Source organism: Aquarana catesbeiana, linkage group LG07 (genome assembly GCF_042186555.1).
Source record: "Aquarana catesbeiana isolate 2022-GZ linkage group LG07, ASM4218655v1, whole genome shotgun sequence".
Lineage (NCBI taxonomy): Eukaryota > Metazoa > Chordata > Amphibia > Anura > Ranidae > Aquarana > Aquarana catesbeiana.
Window position 1 is genome coordinate 292,228,547 of NC_133330.1, and position 23,903 is coordinate 292,252,449.

Genomic DNA, 23,903 nt, shown 5'->3' on the forward strand with positions numbered 1-23,903 from the left:
TTTGTGGGTTATTTAACCTATGGACATCCACCCAAGAAATTAAACTGGTGCTCGGTGAACTTGGTATTTAAAATGTTGAAAAAAGGAAACAGATTGATTTAGGGAAAAACAATTTTAAGAAGTTTTCCTTTATGTCTACAGGAATAGGGAAACAATATAAGTGTTACTAGAGCTTTTGGCTCACCAAGCAGCTATGTGGAGCGGACACAAAACGTTGCGATTACTTTTTTTTTTCCCCACTTTGTCCAAAAGTCCTGGGAGGGAAGTGCAAAACGCAAAATAAACAGCAAGAAAAATGCTGCAGTAGCACTGTTAAAATACAAAATATTTATATTATGGAACTATTAACACATGATGTTCCATGGTAAAACTTTGGAACCACACAGCTGATTTTTTTTCGCTTTTTTGTTAAAATCAAGTCCATGTCAACTTCCAAGGATTTACGTTTTTCAATTTGCTTCGTTCTTCGATGCTTCATCAAAATTCTCTACAAGTTCTGGAAAAAGAAAATTAGAAAAATTAGAACAGCCACCATACACCTGAAAAGTGTAAACAATTAAACCTGATCCTATGAAATACAATACTACAAATGGTGTAACCTGCAATATGCAGCTTTTTGAATTAAATAAAATAAAAACTCCAGCCAAAGAGCAGTCCAAATACATGCTGCATATGTGAATTGTGTTAACCTCCAAAAAAAGACGTTTGTAATTATTTCCAATGCCTGAAAACTAGTGATGCACCAAAATTTTGGCTGCCAAAAATTATCAGCTGAAAATAGGGTTTTCACCGTTGTGGAATTAAAAAACAAAAAAAACCAAAAAAAAAAAAAAAAAAAAAACCACAGCCATCATTGTCTAAACCGCTGGCAACAAAAGTGAGTACACCACTAAGTGAAAATGTCCAAATTGGATCCAAAGTGTCAATTTTTTGTGTGGCCACCATTATTTTCCAGCACTGCCTTAACCCTCTTGGGCATGGAGTTCACCAGAGCTTCACATGTTGCCACAGGAGTCCTCTTCCACTCCTCCATGACGACATCACGGAGCTGGTGGATGTTAGAGACCTTGTGCTCCTCCACCTTCCATTTGAGAATGCCCCAGAGATGCTCAATAGGGTTTAGGTTGGCCAGTCAATCAACTTTATCCTCAGCTTCTTTAGCAAGGCAGTGGTCGTCTTGGAGGTGTGTTTGGGGTCGTTATGTTGGAATACTGCCCTGTGGCCCAGTCTCCGAAGGAAGGTGATCATGTTCTGCTTCAGTATGTCACAGTACATGTTGGCATTCATGGTTCCCTCAATGAACTGTAGCTCCCCAGTGCCGGCGGCACTCATGCAGCCCCAGATCATGACACTCCCACCACCATGCTTCACTGCAGGCAAGGCACACTTGTCTTTCTACACCTCACCTGGTTGCCACCACACACGCTTGATACCATCTGAACCAAATAAGTTAATCTTGGCCTCATCAGACCACAGGACATGGTTCTAGTAATCCATGTCCTTATTCTGCTTGTTTTCAGCAAACTGTTTGCGGGCTTTCTTGTGCATCATCTTTAGAAGAGGCTTCCTGTCCTGTTAAACCGCTGTATGGTCTTGGCCACCGTGCTGCAGCTCAGTTTCAGGGTCTTGGCAATCTTCTTATAGCCTAGGCCATCTTTATGTAGAGAAACAATTCTTTTTCAGATCCTTAGAGAGTTCTTTGCCATGAGGTGCCAGGTTGAACTTTCAGTGACCAGCGATGACACCAAATTTAACACACCTGCACCCCATTCACACCTGAGACGTTGTAACACTAACGAGTCACATGAGACCGGGGAGAGAAAATAGCTAATTGGGTCCAATTTGGACATTTTCACTTAGGGGTGTACTCACTTTTGTCGCCAGCGGTTTAGACATTAATGGCTGTGTGTTGAGTTATTTTGAGGGGACAGCAAATTTACACTGTTATACAAGCTGTACACTCACTACTTTACATTGTAGCAAAGTGTAATTTTTTCAGTGTTGTCACATGAAAAGATATAATATACCGTATATACTCGAGTATAAGTCGAAGTTTTCAGCACATTTTTTAGTGCTGAAAGTGCCCCCCTCGACTTATACTCAAGCACTTTTCTGCAGCAAAAAATTTCATTTTCCGAACCGACTTTGGGGCCCCGTATCTCAGAGCCACTTGGTGCTAGGAACCCCAAATTTGGTGTGCAAACCCAGTGGAACTGGTACCACAACATATCCAAAGCTGAAGTTCCTAGCACCAAGTGGCCCTGAGATACGGGGCCCCAAAACCGGTTCGGAAAATGTCATTCTCTGCTGCAGAAAAGTGCTTGACATTTTCTGAACTGAATTTTGGGGCCCTGTATCTCGGGGCCACTTGGTGCTAGAAACACCAGCTTTGAAAAGTGTATGGTGCTAGTTCCACTGGGTTTGCACACCAAATTTGGGGTTCTTAGCAGAAACCCCTGAGATACGGGGCCCCAAATTTGGTCAACTGTGTCAATCTGCAGCAATGTCATTTCGGGACCCTTTGGGTTCAGAGACTCCAAATTTTGGCTGCAGCTAGGGGGCATCTAGGAACCCTTAACTACCGAGTTTGAAGTTCAGGGGACCTATGGCTGCAAATGGGCACAGTGAGGCTGCAAATGGGCACAGTGAGGCTGCAAATGGGCATTGTTGACCCTCTTTTCCACTTACAGTAGCTGTGAATTTCTCACCCTCGTCTTATACTCGGGTCAATACGTTTTTCCCATTTTTTTTGTGGTAAATTAGGGCCTCGACTTATACTCGGAACGACTTATACTCGAGTATATACGGTACTTAAAAAAACCATGAGCGGTGTACTCACTTTTGTGAGATACTAAATATATAAATCCTGTACAGCTCAGTCTGGTTTCTGCTATAAAGAGGACTAAGAAATAACATTAGGGCAGAATTTAGGTAGCTGAACTAGTAGTAATAAAAAAAGAAAAAAACTATTGATTACATAAAACTACACTGATTTTTTTTTTTTTTTTTCCATTCATTAATCCAAGCAAATAGGAGGATCTCACTGTAGTTCAACAGAGTACTGTGAAAGTTAGGAATCTCCAATGGTAATGTAAAACACTTTGTAAGCCCCCAGAATTTATGCCTCTAAAGCATATACATTGCAATATTTGTTAATACAGTGCATATACATAAAAGCTTTACTATTTCAGCAGCCCTGGATGTACACAAGAACAGTGTAGGACAAATTCTGCCGCTGGTAAGCCACACCTGCTAGCTCTCCTTGGAATTCCACACTGGAATGTTAATGGAAACATTGGAGACAGACAGGGAAAGAGAGGGAGGAGCAACACCATGATGGAATATTTGAGTTTCCGGCTTCACAAATTACTTACCAGGGACATCGTCATCTTCCTCTTCTATGTCCTCTGGTTTAGGTGCCTTACTATCCAATACTAAAACAAACACAGAGGAAGATTGTTATAATGCCACCTAGTAACTAACAGTTGAAATAAAACTGGAAAAGACTGAAAATCAACTGGCGACAGAAAACGCAATGTAACATGTAGGTTGTAGACAGCTGTCCCCAGCCTTGTTAGAACGCATTTATAGTAGCATATGGTTTTAGTGGCAAGCATGGGTGTACATGGCAGCTGTTGGCTATTTTTAAACCAACCAAAAGGCAAGCCACCAAATTATCCCTTAAGCAGCCTCTATGGCTATAGCAAAGGAGCTGCATTCCCTGCAGTATAAAAAGATATGAAAATCCAAACGCAATTAGAGACTACATAAGCTGGTGGTTGATTCTGTCAGCAGCATCTTTACAAAAAAAAATACTGAGCATGCCAAGTTTTAAAGAGAATTAATCAAGACTCCACTTATGCAAGAACCTGATCACTCAGTTTACATTTCTACTGTTATGGTATGAAAGATATATACATTTGCCTCCCTATTAGCTTTTAGATTGTAAGCTCTAATGAGCAGGGCCTTCCGATTCCTCCTGTATTGAATTGTACTGTAACTCTGTCTGCCCACAATTTGTAAAGCGCTGTGGAAACTGTTGTCTTAATTCATTGAGCCTGAGATACTGCCATATGAACTATCCAACCCTAAATATGATCTTCACTGCATCTGAGCATCACAAACCGAAAACACGATTTCATTCATTTTTAATATTCAAAGCAAACTCACCCATCCATCCATGTCTCCATGCTCTATTTTGTTGAGAAATCTCTTTAAACCCCCCCCCCCCCCCCCCCAGCATTTCTGCCCCTGGTCTTCTTGAGTAAGAGCAGATGACTTATGTAGCATTTACTTCCTAATTCATCTGCCCCTAGCTCAAGCATGTAGGCACGAGGATGTGCTTGGCTGAGAAAACTCCTCCACTTTTCCTCCCCTCATAAAGACTCCTGGAATATGTGACATCAAAAGTTTAAGTTATACGATATACTTTCCTATCTATTTACTAATGCTAGCAGCATAAGGATTAATAATAGCCAATGTTGATTGGGAGAGTAAAGTTCCACTTTAAACACTCAGAAGCTGGGAGACAGGACAGGAAGTTGAAATGGCAAGCAATGTCAAACTTTAAAAGGAGTTGTAAAGGCTCAGGGTTTTTCTATGCATTAAGGTGAAAAATGTTCTGTGGTACAGCTGCCCCCCAGAGTCCCCTTTTTTCTTACCTGAGCCCGATTGGTCCAACGTTAAAGGATGAGCAGAGCAGCTCCAGCCGCTGTCTCGGGTCTTCACTGGATAGATTGATAGATGCAGGAGCCATTGGCTCCCGTTGCTGTCAATCAAATCCAGTGACACGGGAGCCAGGGCCGAGTCCTGCTTTCTGTGTCAATGGACGCAGCAGCAGGACTCGGGAATGCGCCCGCATGAGTGCCCCCATGGAATGCAGATCTCCGTGGAGACACCCAATGAGGAGGAGCAGCGCCGCCAGAAAAGGAGGATCAGGGCCGCTCTGTGCAAAACCCTTGAACAGAGCAGGTAAGTATAGGCATATTTATTATTTAAACAAAAAAGAAAAAAAGAGCCTTTACAATCACTTTAAACCCCCCCCCCCCGACTGAAGCTGAGAAACAAAGTAAAAGTAAATATAGCTAAATATGAAGCCTAATATTTTAGTACGCACAATAACGATAGGCAGCTTTCCTTCTGTATGTGTCCGAGTGCAGTATTAGGATGCTCTTCACAGGAAATAGGCATGTGCACACAAACTACATTTTACATCTCATTAAGTCTAAACTGCTACGTGCTCTGTTTAAAAGATTTTTACTTTTTCAAAGGACATCCAAATCCACATTTTTTAGTTTGGATAAACCAAGGAAAGGTGGATCCCCAGTTAGTGTTTTATTGATGTCTGTGTCAGGATTCAAAATGCTTTATCTGGCCTGGTAACCCACTTTTCAAATCTAACAACTTGACCTCCGGAAGATTTACCCCCCCCCCCCCTTCATGACCAGACCATTTTCTGCGATACACCACTTTGTTACTTTAACTGACAAATGCACGGTCGTGCAACTCTGCACCAAAATAAAATGTCATTTTTTTCCCCCCACAAATAAAGCTTTTTGTGGTATTTGACCACCACTGCGTAATTTTATTTTTTGCGCTATAAACATAAAAGACCGAAAATTATAAAAAAAAAAAAAAAAAATAGTGTATATTTTTTTTAAATTTTGGCTAGAAGACGCATCAAATAGATTTTTAAATAATCTAAATTTCTTCATAAATTTAGGCCAATATGTATTCTGCTACGTTTTTGTTAAAAAAAAAATCCCAATGTGTGTACATTGATTGCTTTACACAAACGTTATAGCATCTACACTCTATGGGATATATTTATGGAATAATTTTTTTTTTTTTTTTTACTAGCAATAGTGACGACTTATAGTGGGACTGTGCTATTACAGCAGACATTCTGACACTTTGCAGGAACCAGACACTGGTCACTGTATGAATGACACTGGCTGAGAAGGAGTTAAACATCCAGGGTGTTTATTTTGTGTGTTTTGCAGGAACACAGAATCCATCCCTTACCCCCTGTCAGAGCAGGGATTGTACTGTTCTGTTCTGTGTACTTTACAGACGATTGGCGAGTGTTGGAAGACATTGAGTGCCCGGTGTTCTGTCGAGAAAGTTCCTAGGCGGATAAGGACCCCCCTCTACTGCGCAGGCGCTGCGCCTGCGGAAATAGCCGAAGCGTAATAGTTGGAAATCAGCTGTACACGGCGCCTGTAAGAGGGCCCCTCGCGGGCTCGCTTTGCTCGCCACGCTTCGGGCACGGCCTCGCTTCGCTCTGCACTTTTTTATTCTCCCTCTAGGTCCACTTGGATGGTGGGGCTTGAACCTGGATCCAGGCGCCGTGTACAGCTGATTGAAGATTTTCTGCTTCGGCTATCTTCGGCAGCTCCTAGTAGTTCGTACTGCGCAAGCGCTGCGCCTGCGAAGTAAGGGGGGGTCCTTATCCGCCGAGGGAACTTTGTCGGCAAGACACCGGCACCCACAGATCGACAGTGTGCCCCCTGCAGGTGGAAGTCCGGAATCACGTGTATACGCGGTCCGGTGCACAGCTGCCGTCCCTGTAGCAGTAAACTTGCTATAGGGCATTCAGCAAGTGGTTAATTTGTTGCAACCTCAACAGGATTTGTGGGGAAATCTTTCAATGGGACAATTGCTCTAGTGATTGCAGGTAGGAAAGATCTCCTTAACTTTGGAGAGATTATCCTTATCTCCTTAAGGCAGGAAAAAAAAAATACTTGACATGGGTTATAACAACTTTTCCCTAATCTATCTAAAACCTTTTTGGATACACTATAAAAGATATGCCAACACAGCCCAGTGAAGAAATGACTGAACTGATGACAAAGAAGGTCCCTTACCCTGCCGAGGGAACTGTTCAGCTAGCTTGCGGAGACTTGTGAGGCTGTCAGCACCCAGCTGACTTAGGATCCCTGGGAGCATTTCTGTGATCTGCTTGGATTCTGCATGGCCGGTAATGGCAAATGTGTTGGCGGAGAGGGATGCTTGGACCTTGGGATTGTTAAAGTGGATAACCGTGCCATCATCTTTAATCATATTTACCTGCAAAAAAAAAAAAGAAAAAGTTCTACATCTATAGTTTCCCTTTAATCCAACTCAGTTCATGCACAATTTTATGAATATTTTGTCTTTTTAAGATGTTTGTGTCATGTCACTTAAATAAAATATATTCTTCGCCATTGAAAACTAGCCACCACACCAGAGGAAAATACTTTTTGCTTGGGATAGAAATAGTGTGAAATATTTGCTTATTGGGCAGAACAGAAGCTGATTTCCACTTGATCCCAAACAGCATTACCTCTTCAATTCCAGCAATATTATTTACGGCCAGTTTCTTGAGAGAACTCTGAAGTTTCTTGTCATCTGCTGTTGCTGTTCTGTGTACAACCTTCTTCTTTCTGCGGGCTGTGCCCTAAGATAAAGCAAAAACAGCAGGCATTGTGACAAATGTAAAAACTCAGTACAGCACTATAATTATAGAGCATATCAAGTTTTAATATAGTGTTAAAAAGGCTGGCAAAAAGTATGGGTTAAAGACTGGTTAAAAAGCTGTAACAAGGAAAGGGTCTGTAAAAGGGGAAGCTTTGTACTACTTGATCATTGGATCTTTGCTCTGTTCAACACTTGTGAGTATTAGATCTCCATTTCCTGCAGCACAATGTGGTTCCATCCTGATCCCTAGCTCACTATTGTGTACTGCACCAACATAGGGTCCAGCAGAAGGAACCAGAGAACCAGCTGGTCCAAACAAATGCAGCGGCTATCCGCACTGAGGCTTACCTACACACGGTATCCTTCCCGTCCCCCTCCTGCTTAGCCATTCACAAGAAGCTTTGTGAGTTCTGAAAGGAATAAAAAGCTTCCTCTAATTTGCTGAGGCAGAGATCATAACATCATCTGGCCACTTCAGCTAATTAAGAGAAAGCTTTGTATTAATTTAGAAAGTACAAAACTGCATATAAATGGCTGAGCAGCGCTCAGCTCAACACGATTTTGCTGCAGGAACAGGACAGGAAGTTCCCATCCTGCTGCTGTAACACAGCGCTGTATAGGCTCTATAATACAGTGGGGATCGATTTACCCCAGGTAAAAATGTGTATTAATGTGCATAACGAAGCCAAGGAAAGATGGAAAAATGGCATCAAATTACAGATTAGACATTCTTATATGTCAAAAAAAGTTAGATTTTACTTCCATCATTTACACTTTCAAAATTACAGAAAACAAAAAAATGGCGTCTGCAAAAGTTTGGGCACCCTGCAGAGTTAATATCTTGTACTGCCCCCTTTGGCAAGTATCACAGCTTGTAAACGCTTTTTGTAGCCAGCCAGGAGTCAGTTCTTGTTTGAGGTATCTTTGCCCATTCTTCCTTACAAAGTCTTCCAGTTCTTTGAGATTTCTGGGCTGTCTGTCACGCACTGCCCTTTTAAGGTCTATCCATAGATTTTCAATAATGTTGAGGTCAGGAGATTGTGAAGGCCATGGCAAAACCTTCAGTTTACGCCTCTTGATGTAATCCCACGTGGATTTTGAGGTGTGTTTAGGATCATTATCCATTTGTAGAAGCCATCCTCTCTTTAACTTCAGCTTTTTCACAGATGGCATCAAGTTACCATCCAAAATTTGCTGAAATTTTATTGAACCCATTTTTCCTTCTACTCGTGAAATGTTCCCTGTGCCACTGGCTGCAATACATCACCAAAGCATGATTAATCCACTCCCATGTTTAACAGTTGGACAGAGGTTCTTTTCATTAAATTCTGTGCCCTTTCTTCTCCAAACGTACCTTTTCTCATTCCGGCCAAAAAGTTCTATTTTAACCTTATCGGTCCACAAAACTTGTTTCCAAAATGCCTCAGACTTGTCTATATGTTCATTTGCAAAGATCAAACGCTGATTTTTGTGGTGAGGACGTAGAAGAGGTTTTCTTCTGATGACTCTTCCATGAAGACCATATTTGTACAAGTATCTCTTTATAGTAGAATAGTGTACCACAACTCCAGTGTCTGCCAGATCTTTCTGGAGGGATCGTGCAGTCAAACGTGGGTTTTGAATTTCTTTTCTCACAATCATGCGAGCTGTTCTGTCTGATATTTTTCTTGGTCTTCCAGATCTTGCTTTAACTTCCACTGTTCCTGATGACTGCCATTTCTTAATTACATTCCGAACAAAGGATATTGACATCTGAAAACGCTTTGCTATCTTCTTATAGCCTTCTCCAGCTTTGTGAGCATCAACTATTTTTACTTTTCTAGACAACTGCGAAGAAGAACCCATGGTGCTGATTGTTGGGGCAAGGTCTGATGAGTCTGGCCATTTAAAACCTTTGAGATTGACATCACCTGGTCTTCCCAGACGATGATTGAGAACAATCCATGACACTGGCAGGTCTCAGCTTTGCAAAGGGGGTAGCGCATGCTATAAATTCTGCAGGGTGCCCAAACTTTTGCAGATGCCATTTTTTGTTTTCTATAATTTTGAAAGTGTAAATGATGGAAATAAAATCTAACTTTCTTTGACATATTATAAGAATGTCTAATCTGTAATTTGATGCCATTTGGAGATTTTTTTCCATCTTTCCTTGGCTTAGTTATGCACATTAATACACATTTTTACCTGGGGTGCCCAAACTTTCGATCCACACTGTAAGTTTCTATTTTAATAGAAAACTGGCTATATTTTGAGGATCGCGTGTGTGTGTGTGTATCACCCTCTTCTCACAATATCAGTGAATGCTTTGTCATATTCCCATTTGCTTGACTTTGGAGTGTAACTGTGATGCACTATAGGATGGATGCAGCTTAGATGTGACTTCTTGTCCCTCTGCAATGTCGGACCCCACTGCTGCATGTAAAACATACAGGTACAACTACTTTGAAGTCACTGTGACTTTAAGTCGCACATATATGAATAGTTATCGTTGGAAAACATGGGGTTCAACTTGTCATGTGACTTTGATGTCCCAAGTCACACAAATGTGAATGGGGTGTACACCTACAATTAAAATGCAGTTTGAATGCCTCTGTCTATATGTAAAAGGAATAATTAATGCATCCTGTACCAGTGACATATTGTGTGTGAGAGATCGTGTAACCAAGACAGGAAGTGAGAAAAATCTCTCCAAAACAAAAGACAGCAGAAAAAAAGGAAGAGGTTTTAATACTTCCCAACAATACAAACAAAATATTTTTTAGTGTAAGTTGGGCTTTCAAAGTCGAATGAACAAACCAAAAGAATTTAAAGAGCCAAGGACATAATCAAAAAAAGTACTAACCTTACCACCTATCCGGACCTGAGCCTGAAGTTTTGCTAGTTTTTCCTGATTCATAATGGACCTAAAACAAAAAAAAAACAAAAATGAATAAATATTTCTCCTGAAACAGACTGTGGAAAATAAATCAAAGTTGACAGCCAAGTAAAACAGGCTCTGAATGGCTGGATGTAATTTTGCATCCCATAGATTGAATAAGCTTCCCAGAGTACAAAATGCGAATTAAATAAAGGTTTAGCTTTAAATAGACTTCCTACTACATTTTTCAGCATGTCAAAATTAAATCCTTTAAAAAGGAAAAATCCATGCTAAGCACTGTTCACACCAGAGGAAGTCCACAAAACATTTTTAGCCCATTTACTAGTAGTTTCCTATTTGTTGCCTCAGTTGGGTCCTTACCAAATGTGAACTTATCCATTAAAGTGGTGTTCTGCCCAAAAAAGAAAAGAAAAGAAAAAAAAAAAAAAAAAAGCTACACATACTGCAGCTGCTGGCTTTTAACAATAGGACAATTACCTGTCCTGGAGTGCCGCAATGTCGGCACCGAAGCTGATGTTTCCATCAGCCATCGGTTGCTGCTGCCGCCGCCATTGCGGGTGGGGGAGCCCAGGAGTATAGCCTTATGGCTTCACGCTGGGAACCCTACTGCGCATGCGCGAGGCCCCGCTCCTCTCTCCTACTGGCCCGGCGACAGGGAGAGGAGAAGGGAGCCCCGGGGTCATGTTACGGGCCACGGCCCGGACTCCCAGAAGTGGGAACAGGATACTGGTCAAACACAGGTATCCTGTCCCCCCTCCCCCTGAAAGGTGCCAATTGTGGCACTGGAGGGGGAGAGGAGACAAATAAGCGGAAGTTCCACTTTTGGTTGGTACTCCGCTTTAAAATCTATAACCGGGCGCCTAAAATTCTACACAGCTTTTCACAAACCATGTTGTTCTGCAGGTCAATTAGATGGATTTATGATTAATAAACCTAACAGCATACTGTTGTGTAGAAAAGATGTCTGCCCTGGTAGGCTTATTCATTATGGCCACTGCACTGCTGAGACTGCCTGCGAGAGAAGGCGTTATTGGGTACATCCACAGTTGATAGAGCCTATCAGTGTCCAGATACAGCCTTCTATGCGCCATCTTGTCCCGATGTGCATGTGACCAGAAGAGGATCATGGGAGAAGTTAATACATTTTTCTTCCTTTTCCTGTCACTGTACTGGGGGGTCTGGTGCATTTTTGGTGTTTATGATGCGTTCCATCACAGTTCCATGCAGGAAAAAAAAACAGCACGTTCTACTTTTTTTTCTGGAACTGAAATGCACTGGAACTGACTACACTGGTGTGAACTATGCCATTGGATCCATTGTAACTTACTTTCCATGTGTTTCTGATTAGGTGTTGACCTGACACCTCTAGCCACTCCAGCACTGTCCTGGCGGCAGCACTGATCTCTTTTTTTCTGCTTTCACAGGAAACTAAGTGCCATAGGCTCCTGCTGCTGTCAGCCAAACTTCTGCAAGGAGGGAGCGGGAACATGGCTTACAGACTTTGTGTCCATCTATGGAAGTACGCAGTCTGCCTCAGGGGCATGCACACACCTTAGCCCCCCTTGCTGAAGGGACAGTGTTGGTAAGGGACCACCAAACTGGAGGTAAGCAACTACTCTGCACAAAGCTGGCAAGTATAACAACATTTTAAGAAAAAAATAATAGCACTTACAATCACTTTAAGTACAGGCGCCTGCATTTTGCCAAAAACTATTTTTATCTACAACTTACAGAACATTGGCACAATGGTCAAGAAGGAGGAAGAATGTTTCCCACATATGTTGTCAGTACAAACAGCTGAAAAGATTATTGGTGACAGTGGTTACTTATCTGAGAGGTAGTAATTACTCAAGGAACTTCTAGCAACCTCATGAGGATTCCTGTTTGAGAAGGACTGGCCTAGAAGATAACAGAGCTGGCCTTGTGGTTTCTCTCTAAAAAACTGTACTAAAGGTTAAAATACATACCTTAGTTCCAACGGTCCGACTCCTGCATCTTCTCCCCAGCTTTTTCCTGATGTCGGTCTTCAACTGTGTTAATTGGGCAGCTTGGGATGATGTCACTTTATTGTAGAAGAGGCATTGTATGTCTCTCCTGCAATAAAGACCCTGACGGTTTGCATTTTTTTTTTTAACATTAGTTCTGCTTTATGTTGACCATACAGTAGTAGATTTTTAAGCACCCTGTGCATGATAATTCTCATCAGTACATTCACTGACATGATGAATGTTGTTCGAAAGTACTTTACCCACATCCCACCAGGCCTATAGCAAAATGAAGGCCGGGCGGGGGTTCCATTATCCTGACTGGACATCATATGACTTCCAGCAAAATAAGCCACTCGCAGCAATTGGTAGTGCGTTGTGTCGCTCTGACACACCGCATCTCCGATCTCTGTAAAGAGCCTATGACACAGGCTCTTTGCCATGTGATCACCTGTGTCCAGTGCAGCTCCATCAGCGGTGCCAGCCTGGGATGCCAACCAGGGCTTGCCCATCAGGGATGCCAACCAGTGCCCCGCCCATCAGGGATGCCAACCAGTGCCCCGCCCATCAGTGCCGCATATTAGTGCCCCCTCAGTGAAGGAGAAAGCCTACTTCTTTCCAAAATGTTATAACAGAAATGAAGAAATAAAAGTTTTTCCCAAAATTTCACGTTTTTTTTATTTGTTTAGCAAAAAATAAAAGACCCAGTGGTGATCAAATACCACCAAAAAGCTCTATTTGTGGGGGAAAAAAAAATTATAAAAATTTCATTTGGGTACAGTGTTCCATTGTCAAAGTGTGAAAGCACTGAAAGTTTGCTTTTAATATTTTATTTTTTAACTAATGGACTTTCCAGAACAAAATATACAAACTGTTAGAATTTCACTAATACAAGAAAGATTTCCATCCTACCCCTTCAAAATGTGTGTCACCGTGGCCTAAAACAAACGCTGATTTGACCCCATTGCAAAAACGAATTAACTTTCTTCAAATGAAAAATATTGATTGAAATTCTACTAGTGCACATGGTTGGCTTTCATGCATTTTTCACCCAGAAGAAGCATGCACAAATTTAAAAGCCAAGTGCATCTTTTGGAACATATCTCACATTACACCCATATATAGGGTGTAACATGCCCCGGCAACCCTCCCTCAATGACACTGGGTGGGGGGGTTCCTCCTCCCGCAGCCACTGTCACATCTCAAAATTGCCACCGCTGTACAGGGCTCTGGGAACACTCGAAGAGTGCACCAAAAAGCTATTAAAGGGATTGTAAACCCTCTAGGTTTTTCACCTTAATGCATTCTATGTATTAAAGCGGAGCGCCGCCGAAAAAAATTTTTTTAAAAGTCAGCAGCTACAAATACTGCAGCTGCTGACTTTTAAAACATGGACACTTACCTGTCCAGGGCGCCCGCGATGTCCGCACCCGAGGCCGAAGCGTCTCTCCGTCCTCGGGTGCTGCCGCCTCCATCTTCGGTAAGGGAATCAGGAAGTGAAGCCGTGCGGCTTCACTTCCCGGTTCCCTACTGCGCATGCGCGAGTCGCGCCGCGCAATACGAATGCTCCCTGCTGCCTCTGGGACCCGTGTGTTTCCCAGCAGGCAGCGGGGAGGGAGCAGGAAGTGGCGTAAATAACCGCTGATTCTGCGGCTATCTACGCCGGAAGTGGGTACAGATACCTGTAATATACAGGTATCTGTACCCCCCTCCCCCCTGAAAGGTGCCAACTGTGTCACCGGAGGGGGGGAGGAATCTGATGAGTGGAAGTTCCACTTTTGGGTGGAACTCCACTTTAAGGCGAAAACCCTCCTGTGCCACAGCAGCCCGCCAGAGCCCCACTTTTACTAACCTGAGCCCGATCTTTCCAGCGATGGGGATGAGCAGACAAGCTTCAGCCGGTGACTTGGGTGCTCTCTGGATAGATTGATAGCAGCAGGAACCATTGGCTCCCACTGCTGTCAATCAAATCCAATGATGTGGGAGCCGGGGCCGATTCTTGCTGTCTCTGTCAATGGGCCCAGCAGCAGGACACAGGAGCATACCCGCACGAGTGCCCCCAAGGAAAGCAATTCTCTGTATGAGCACTCAATGCGGGTGGAGGAGCCAGGAGCGCCGCTGGGAGACCCCAGAAGAGGAGGATCAAGGCTACTCTGTGCAAGCAAAACGCTTGCACAGAGGGAGGTATGACTTTTTTTTTGTTTTGTTTTAAAAAAACAAGACTTTGCAACACCTTTAAGAAATATGTCTTTATTCGCTAAGGGCCAGTTCACACCACATGCAGGCCAAGGCGTTTTTTTTCTGCATCAAAAATGCATTTAAAGTAGGTTATGTGATTTTCAATGGCAAATTAAAAGTTCACACCAGTGCTTGCAGTTCCAGAAAAAAAATAAGTAAAACGTGCTGCATTTTTCCTGCACTGAACTGTACTGGAATGCTGTAAAATGCATCAAACACGCACTGGAATGAGCCGGAACGCATACGTCCTTAAGGTTAAGAAAAAAAGGGGGTAAAAAAAAAAAAAAAAGTGCTGGACTGCACCAAACGCGCATCAAAAATGCGCATGCAGAAAAGCATCTGGAATGCATCCGGACTGCGTGTCTATGGCGTGAACTGGCCCTATAGCTATGTGTCTGCAGTACAAAACTGTGAAATTTCTCAAGGAAGTAGATATAAAATTGATAGAACTGCAGAAGGCGGTTAATCTGGATGGACCGGGGATTTCATGCAGATGACTTTTATATAACCTTTTTCACAATACTAGAATGCTGGAAGCAAACCAATTCGGTGTTCCCTCTTCTTTATAGTACTCCGTCCATTGTAGTATTTCATGGAGTGCAGATAAAAATAGAACCACCTCATCAGCATTTTCCATCTGAGGGTCATCAAATGGGCAGTACAATTATAAAAGGGCTGCTGGAAAACAAATACTCAATGTACTCATATAATAACCTGGGCTTTTCTTTTTACTAAGCTTCACACAAGAAAAAGTATCTATTTTGTGGCCATGTGACCAATTTTCCAAACTCTTTGGATTGAAAATAAATGTAGCGTTATGAAAATATGTATCAATCTGTGTTGGGTGTACCAAAGCATATAGAAGCAAACCATGAGGCCCGTCCCCCCGTCTTGACAAATGAAAAAAGGACATCAATGCATCTCTATGGAAAAGCGGATGAAACCATCTATTTACATCCGTTTACATCAACATCTGTTTTTTGGAAAAAACACAGAACGGAAGAAAAAAAAAAAAAAAAAAAAAGATGTAAATGGACAAACGGTCCCTTTTGAATCCGGTTTTGCATTGGTAGTGGATTTAAAAAGAAAAACCTGATGTAAAATTGATGAGAACCTGATAAGAAACGTATCCGTTTTTTCTTTGAAAAAATGTGACTGAACTGATGAAACAAATCGGAACGCTCGTGTGAAAGGACCCTGTCACGGAACGTCCCTCACTCCGTCCCGGGTGAGTTTGTCACAGACCCTAAAGTCAAATATTGTAAATGACCTGAACACTTGACAAACTAAATCACACAAACTGCGATGGTAATTCACATGAGTGTTTAGCTTGAACCTCAATGATGGCGCGGGAACACCGCTTTAAGGCATTTTTAACCGGTAAGGACTAGCCTCCGCCCCCCAGTCCTTATAGCTGGCTAAAGCAAAAAATGTAGAAGCATGAATATGCATGTGAACACTTAAAAAATGCTTCTGAGAAAAAAAAAAAAAAAAAACGCTCTGCTTGGGTGTGTTTGCAGCTTTAGAGCTTGTGCACATCAGACCACATGCTAAAATGATCTTTCGGCTCGGTTCACACTACTGTAACCTGAAGTCATGTAACTGTACAACTTTGCCAGGCAACTTGAGTACTTTTTTTTTTTTATATTAGGACATTTACCTGTCCACGGATCCAGCAGTGTCCTCACCCAAGTCGTTCTTTCAATCAGCTACTGAGTCTGTCACCACCATCTCCACTAAGGAAAACTGGCAGTGAAGCCTTTCAGCTTCCCAGCCTGTCCCCTACTGCGCATGCATGAAGTGTGCTGCACTCTGAATGGGCAGGCATCGGGGGAAGGGGGCAAACTCAGCCGGATGTGGGAGCGGGTACCTGTCAAAACCAGGTAACCCCCCCCCCCCTCCCAAAAGGTACCAGATTTGGCCGAGGGGGGGGGCGCAGATGAGCAAAGCTTCCCCTTTTTGGGTGGAGCTCTGCTTTAAACTGCTGTGGATGCATGTGTGTAGTGTGTGCAACAATAGTCACTATGAGCATTTTTGTGCTACTTTTTCTGCCTCTGGTGCACATGGAGCCTAAAGGTGCACTGAAAGCAGATATAAAAGGCAAATAAATGCAGCTTTGTATCCACTAATAAATCATAGAGGTATTTAGACATTTGTCCGGTGTCCCACTTTACAGAAAATATAAAGAGAAATAAAGGAGCGGCCATTGCTGACCTCCACTTTTTAAAGTGCTGGTTGCCCTGCTGTCATTGTGATTTTGTGGTATTACTTTGAGTCAATACACCAAGACATAACCCAGTTGAGTTGAGTCATTGTGAATCCCTACACTGCCCCCCCAGATCATAGATCCTCCCTGATCCTGGATCCTTACTTCTTCATCACCCCCTAGATCCATACACTACCCCCCCTTAGATCCTGGATCCCTATATTCCAACCTCCCACCCCTAGATCCATACACCCCCCGACCATGGATCCCTACACTCCCATCCCCCCCAGATCCCTACATTACCACCACCCCCCCAGACAATAGATCCCTACACTCCCATCCCCCTAGATTACCACCCCCCTAGATCCCTACACTCCCACCCCCTAGATCCCTACACTCCCATCCCCCTAGATTACCACCCCCCTAGATCCCTACACTCCCACCCCCTAGATCCCTACACTCCCATCCCCCTAGATCCCTACACTCCCATCCCCCTAGATTACCACCCCCCTAGATCCCTACACTCCCATCCCCCTAGATTACCACCCCCCTAGATCCCTACACTCCCATCCCCCTAGATTACCACCCCCCTAGATCCCTACACTCCCATCCCCCTAGATTACCACCCCCCTAGATCCCTACATTACCACCCCCCTAGATTCCCATTCCCCCTAGATCCCTACATTCCCATCCCCCCTAGATCCCTACATTACCCATCCCCCCTAGATCCCTACATTACCCATCCCCCCTAGATCCCTACATTACCCATCCCCCCTAGATCCCTACATTACCCATCCCCCCTAGATCCCTACATTACCCATCCCCCCTAGATCCCTACATTACCCATCCCCCCTAGTAGATCCCTATTCTCCTACCACCCCAGACCATGGCTTCCTATGGTAACCTCTCTCCCGTGGATCCCTACACACCCCCCGGGATATGGAGCCATGCAGTCCCCCCAGCCCTGCCATGGACTCCGGTGATGAAGCTCACAAACATCCCCCTCCTCCAGGGAAAACACTCCGGGCTCTCACACACAGGAGAGGGATGTATAGACTGTTCTACACCGGTCATGTCCCTGTCCCGGAGATCAGGCCCCGGTGCCTAGTCCGGGATAGGACCGGCTGACGGGGGAGTATAGAATCCAGCAGACAGAGCGAGGCCTGGCAATCATTACCCAGAGAGCCCCGCGGTTCCCTGACACCACACAGCGAGGCCTCCCCGGGCCGAACACTGAGAGCCCTCCCTACACCAACACCGGACACCGCCTCCCATCCCCCCCTTACACCGGACACAACACAAACCCTCACCGAGCAGCTCCGCTTCAACACGAGGTAATCAAGATGGCGAGAATGGCAGAAGGGCGGAACGTCACGTCGTGACGCACGTAGAGGGCGGAGCCTGACAACAGGCGTATGGTTCTGCCTTGGAGTGTGGAGGAAAGGAGTCTCTGTAATGTGTCCACAATACACATACCAATAAAGTATTCACATCATTCTGAACACTGAGGGCCCATGCACACTTCTGTGTCCTGGCGCGTTACATTCACACAGAACTAAAAATAAAAAAACTATTTTTATTATTATGGATAGAATAAGGGATCTGTCCTTTCTCTGTCCCATAGGGGAGATTTTCCTTCACTTCCTGCCCCATACTTAAAACAGGAAGTGAGAGGAAGTCCCTCCAAAGTCTGACTGTCACCAGAACTAGTGTCCCCATTGGAAGACTTCCCCTCTGTTCCTGTTCTGGTGACAACCCAACATTTATGATTTTCTGTTAGTCTATGGATATAGTAAACAGGAGAAATAGAGAGGGTGAATCTCCCTAACCGGGGTACAGGCAGCAATAAGGCTGAAAGCCCCATTTTCTATTGTGCCAGAACACTAACATGCTGCATTGGCATGCTCTAAAAATAAATGAGGCAGGCGGCCATTTATCACATCACAGCACATTGTATAAAAGTAATGTGATTCTTAGAAAAGAAAAACAGCACAAAAAAGGCTGCAACATGACAAATATGCATTGCAGAGCAAAGCCTGTCATCAGCTTATGTCAGCAGTGGTGGTGGCCGGTGGTATATTTTTTGTGGGGGGGGGGGGGGGGCAAACAGTGCACAGCCATCACCCCCCCCCCCGGTCAATCACCCGCAACACTTACCCCGGGCAGCACTTCCCTCCGGGCGATGGGCGGCCGGGTTCCCCTGTGTCTCCTCTTCAGCATCACAGCAGTGTCCTCGCTGTACACCTCCTCCTCGGCATCACAGTGGTGTCCTCACCATGCGTCTCCTCCCCCCCCCCCCCCGCCAATAGGGGGGGTAGCTTCTCCTTTCGGCCAATCGGGAAACGGGTCTCAGGACCCGCTTCCTAAATGGCCAGGAGGCAGAATCAGTGTGACAATAGCGAATATTCATTATGTCACACAACTGGGTGGGCTTCGGGCGTGGTGCTCTGCACTCCGAGCCCACTCTTCTTTGAAGCCTATTAGAGCCTCTGGCTCTAATCACATGCTTCAAAAAAAATTCTCCATTGGAATCCATACGTCCGGCGCCCTGCATATAGATCAGGGGGCCGGATACATGGATGGGGGGGGGGGGCGGTCCCCATGCACCCTCTATGGATGGTCTGCCACTGGCCAACAGACATGTAATCATGTTGCGGTGTAAACCAACAAGCCCTCATTCACCTCTGTAGTTATAGGAATTGAGGAGAAGTTAACAATGGGGTCAATTCACTAAAGGATTCCACATGCGATATGAAGGTCACATGACTCATTTTTTGTAAATATTGCATGAGATAATAAAAGAGTCAATTGATCAAAGTAAAATATTGAATGTGAAAAAAGGAAGACACACATAAAAGAGATAAGAAAGGCTGCGCACCCCGGAATTGAATTAAAGAAAAATAATTTTCCCCATGGGGCTTTAAAACAGCAATGCACATAATGAAAGGAAGTTCTTAATAGATGTATAAAAAGTTTTATCCAATATCATGGTTTGAAGTACAGTATAGAGAATCATCTGGTACAGTAACACACATCTTATTCCCCAGTGCAGTAACAAACACATATTAATACACATAATTAGGTTACATAAATAGCAAGCCCCGACGCGTTTCGACCTGTATATGGTCTCTTCAGGGGGACAGTTGTATCTAAAAATTTAATTTATGTAATTCTTTTTTAGATACAACTGTCCCCCTGAAGAGACCATATACAGGTCGAAACGCGTCGGGGCTTGCTATTTATGTAACATTATGTAACCTAATTATGTGTATTAATATGTGTTTGTTACTGCACTGGGGAATAAGATGTGTGTTACTGTACCAGATGATTCTCTATACTGTACTTCAAACCATGATATTGGATAAAACTTTTTATACATCTATTAAGAACTTCCTTTCATTATGTGCATTGCTGTTTTAAAGCCCCATGGGGAAAATTAAAATATTGAATGTAAGGTAAATACAGAAAAAAAAAAAAAATCTAAATTATTAAAGCAGTAGTAAAGTCTCTTAAAATGAAAACAATGTGCCCCCTGCAGGTTTCAGTCATAGTGTACTAGTCTGCAGCGCAGACTAGTATATTGTGAGAGACTTACCTATCAACAGAGCCCCCCATTGCTGGGCTGTCACAGCTCTCCCTGGTCCCTGGTGCTTCCATGTTAAACCAGTCTTCCTTCCAGGATTAGAATCTTCAGCCACTTGAATGGCCAGGCTGCAGTTGACTTCTCTCCCGCGCATGCACACAGGAGTCATTTCGCCGCGGCACAGAGAGCGGGCTGTAAGTGCAGTCTGATCTGCGTATGCACAGCTCAGATTGCATTACCGCTGACAGGCAGGGGGCTCATTACCTGGTTAAGGGGTACTTCAAAGCTGACTATCAGTGCGATTTTATGTGCGGCTTCCTGACATCTGTGTGACTTCATTTAACAGATGTCCATGCAAGTCACACTGAAATCGCACAAAACTAGTGCAGGAACCTTTTTCAAAATCGCTGTGACTTTAGTCTCAGCTATATAAATGGTTCCATTGCTGCAAATGGGGTGCGACATGTCATGCGACTTTGAACTGTCAAGATATATGACAAGTCACATTGGGGTGAACCAGGGCTAAAAAACCCTGGCTGTCAGCAGATTTTTTAAAGCGGTGTTCCGTCCAAAAAAAATAGGACACTTACCTGTCCTGGAGTCCCGCGATGTCGGCACCGCAGTGGATGTTTCCATCAGCTGTTGGGTGCTGCCGCCGCCATTGCGGTTGAGGGTACCCGGCAGTGTAGCCTTACGGCTTCACACCGGGAACCCCACTGCGCATGCGCGAGGCCCTGCTCCTCTCTCCTACTGGCCGGGCAACAGGGAGAGAAGGAGAGGGGCCCGGGCTCCCGAAAGTGGGAACAGGATACCTGTCCCCCCTCCCACCTCCCTTCCGAAAGGTGCCAATTGTGGCACCGGAGGGGGAGAGGAGACAAATGAGCTGAAGTTCCACTTTTGGGTGGAACTCCGCTTTAATGCTTGGGTTTACTACTACTTTAAAGGGGTTGTAAACCCTCATGGTATTTCATTCTATGCATTAAGGTGAAAAACCTTTTTTAGTGTTGCAGCCCCCCAGCCCCCCCATTTTACTTACCTGGACGCTGTCATCCTCTGTCCGGGAACGAGCACACCATCTGTAGCTGGTGTCTCATGTCCCGATTGGATAGATTGATAGCAGCGCAGCCATTGGCTCCCACTGCTGTCAATCAAATCCAATAACGCGGCGTCGGGGGGGTGGGGCCGAGTCCAGCATTCTGTGTGAATGGACACAGATGCAAGACTCGGGAACATGCCCGCATGGGTGTCCACCAAGGAGAGCGCTTCTCCAACGTGGACACTCAATGCGGGGAGGAGCCACCAGCGCCGCCGTGGGACCCCAGAAGAGGAGGATCGGGGGTCACTCTGTGCAAAACGAACTGCACAGTGGATGTAAGTATGATATGTTTTGCTATTTAAAAAAAAAAATAAAAACCAGGGTTTACAACCCCTTTAAAGTCATTTCAATATAAGGCCCCTTTCACACTGGAGGCGTTTTTCAGGCGCTTTAGTGCTAAAAATAGCGCCTGTAAAGCTCCTGAAAAAAGCCTCATGTGCAATCCCAGTGTGAAAGCCCGAGTGCTTTCACACTGGGGTGCTGTGCTGGCAGGATGTCCTGCAAGCAGCTTCTTTGAGGTACTTTAGGATTGGTGTAAAGCGCCCCTGCCCATTGAAACCAATGGGCTCCTCCACCGCTGAAGCTCCTGCGAAGCGCCTTCTGCTTTTAACCCTTTATTGGGCTGCTAGCAGGGGGGGGTTAAAAGCGCCTTGCTAGTGCCCGAAAAGCGTCGCAAAAACTAGGGTAAGGCGCTGCTAAAACTAGCGGCGCTTTACCGCCGTTGCCCCCACGCTGGCAGTGTGAAAGGGCTCTAAAGCACGCACAATCATTATTTGTCACCCGGAGTGGGCAGCTGGTATTTTATTGAAGTACAAAATAACAATGAGGGGAACTCTGCACTGATCAGTAAGTTAAAATTATACAATGTATCAATGTGCAAATGTTCTGCCCTGAGCTCAGGAATGGAAATAAATTGTAACATTTATTTATTGAATGGAAACATGCTAGAATTTTTTCAATTTCAGTTTGCATTTGTTTACAGAACTATCTTTCTCTGGTGCAGGGTTAGCAGGTAATAAAAATAATAATAAAAAAGCGACCTAAAAAAAAAAAACAAAAAAAAAAATATTGAGAAAAATACAGCATGAGTACTTTTAACTAAAAAATGAATGCGGTTTGAACACCCACCCCCCCCCACCCCTGCGGGAGATGGACGGGAATGCGACCCCCCCCAGCAGGAGACGGGCAGGAGGGCAGCAATCAGGGCATTACCTTTGGAGTCAGGGAGAAGGAAGAGCCGGTGTCCTGTCGAGAAATGTCCCCCATCGGATAGTGTCCGCCCTATACTGCGCAGGTGTAGCGCTTGCGCAGTACGGAGGACAAAGGAGGCGCTGAAAGTCTCCAAACATGAACAGCTGTTCATGAGCTCTACACGGCGCCTGCGCAATTAATAGTACATTCTGTCACACGCTCCTGCACGCTCCCGATGCTCGTACAACTCTGCAAGGGGCGGTGTGCCTACAGAATGGGCAGAGCTGATTACACAACTGAAGGAGTTTAACCTGCCCATCAACATTGCTAAACCCACCCTTCAGTTGTGTAAACACGCCCCGCAAAGATTTGAGAAATCCACCCCAACGAGCATCAGGACCGTGCGGGAGCGTGTGACAGAAGGTACTATAAATTGCGCAGGCGCCGTGCACACCTCATGTTCATGTTCAGAGACTTTCGGCATCTCCTTTGTCCTCCGTACTGCGCAAGCACTGCGCCTGTGCAGTACAGGGCGGACACTATCCGATGGGGGGACCTTTCTCATCAGAACACCGGCCTGTTGATTAACCTCCCTGGCCAATCGGGTCACAGGAACTGCTTCCTTGTTTGGCCGGGAGGAGAATTAGGAAGACAATAGTGAATACTAATTTGCTATTGTCACAAAAGTGGGTGGGCTCGGGGCGCAGTGCTCTGCTAAGCGCTTGAAAACTGCCTCCCATTCATTCAAGTGCGACTTTTCACACTGGGGCGGTGCACTTGCAGGACTTCCGAAAAGTCCTGCAAGCAGCATCTTTGGGGCGGTTTGGGAGCGCTGTATTTAGCACTGCCAAAACACCCTGCCATTGGAATGAATGGGCAGCGCCGCAACACGAGAGTTTTTAACAACTTCTTTGGGGTTAAAAGTGCCCCGCTAGCAGCTGAAAAGCACCACTTAAATAGCACTAAAGTGCCACTAAAATGAGCAGCACTTGAGCGCTAACGCGGTCGCGGCCCCAGTGTGGAAGGGGTCTAAGAATGGGCACTCTCCAATATAATAAATGTTTCTACTGCTTGAGGATCAGATGAATGGGCTTGTAAGTCATCAGAAACCTGCTGAAATATTACAGTGCCGTGTGATATTCTGTGCAGGGAGGATCCCTCCTAGACAAGCCTAGGCACTTACTGATCAAGAATGGCTTGTTTTGTTGATACAAATGACTCTAATAAAATGTAATTATACTAGCAAAACATCTTTACTGCAAACGCGC

At 44.6% G+C, this 23,903-nt stretch overlaps 1 protein-coding gene across 1 annotated transcript; it reads right to left on the reverse strand.

Annotated features, from left to right (window-relative positions):
• Nucleotides 1–307: 307 nt before the first annotated feature.
• BTF3L4 (basic transcription factor 3 like 4) lies at nucleotides 308–18,184 on the reverse strand. The gene is made up of 6 exons (XM_073593536.1): nucleotides 18,076–18,184; nucleotides 10,301–10,361; nucleotides 7,325–7,438; nucleotides 6,867–7,068; nucleotides 3,375–3,434; nucleotides 308–496 (listed from the first exon to the last, which is right to left on the reverse strand). The coding sequence occupies exons 2-6, from the start codon at nucleotides 10,352–10,354 to the stop codon at nucleotides 450–452; spliced, it is 477 nt and encodes a 158-aa protein (XP_073449637.1). The 5' UTR covers nucleotides 10,355–10,361; nucleotides 18,076–18,184; the 3' UTR covers nucleotides 308–449.
• Between the last annotated feature and the right edge of the window lie 5,719 nt (nucleotides 18,185–23,903).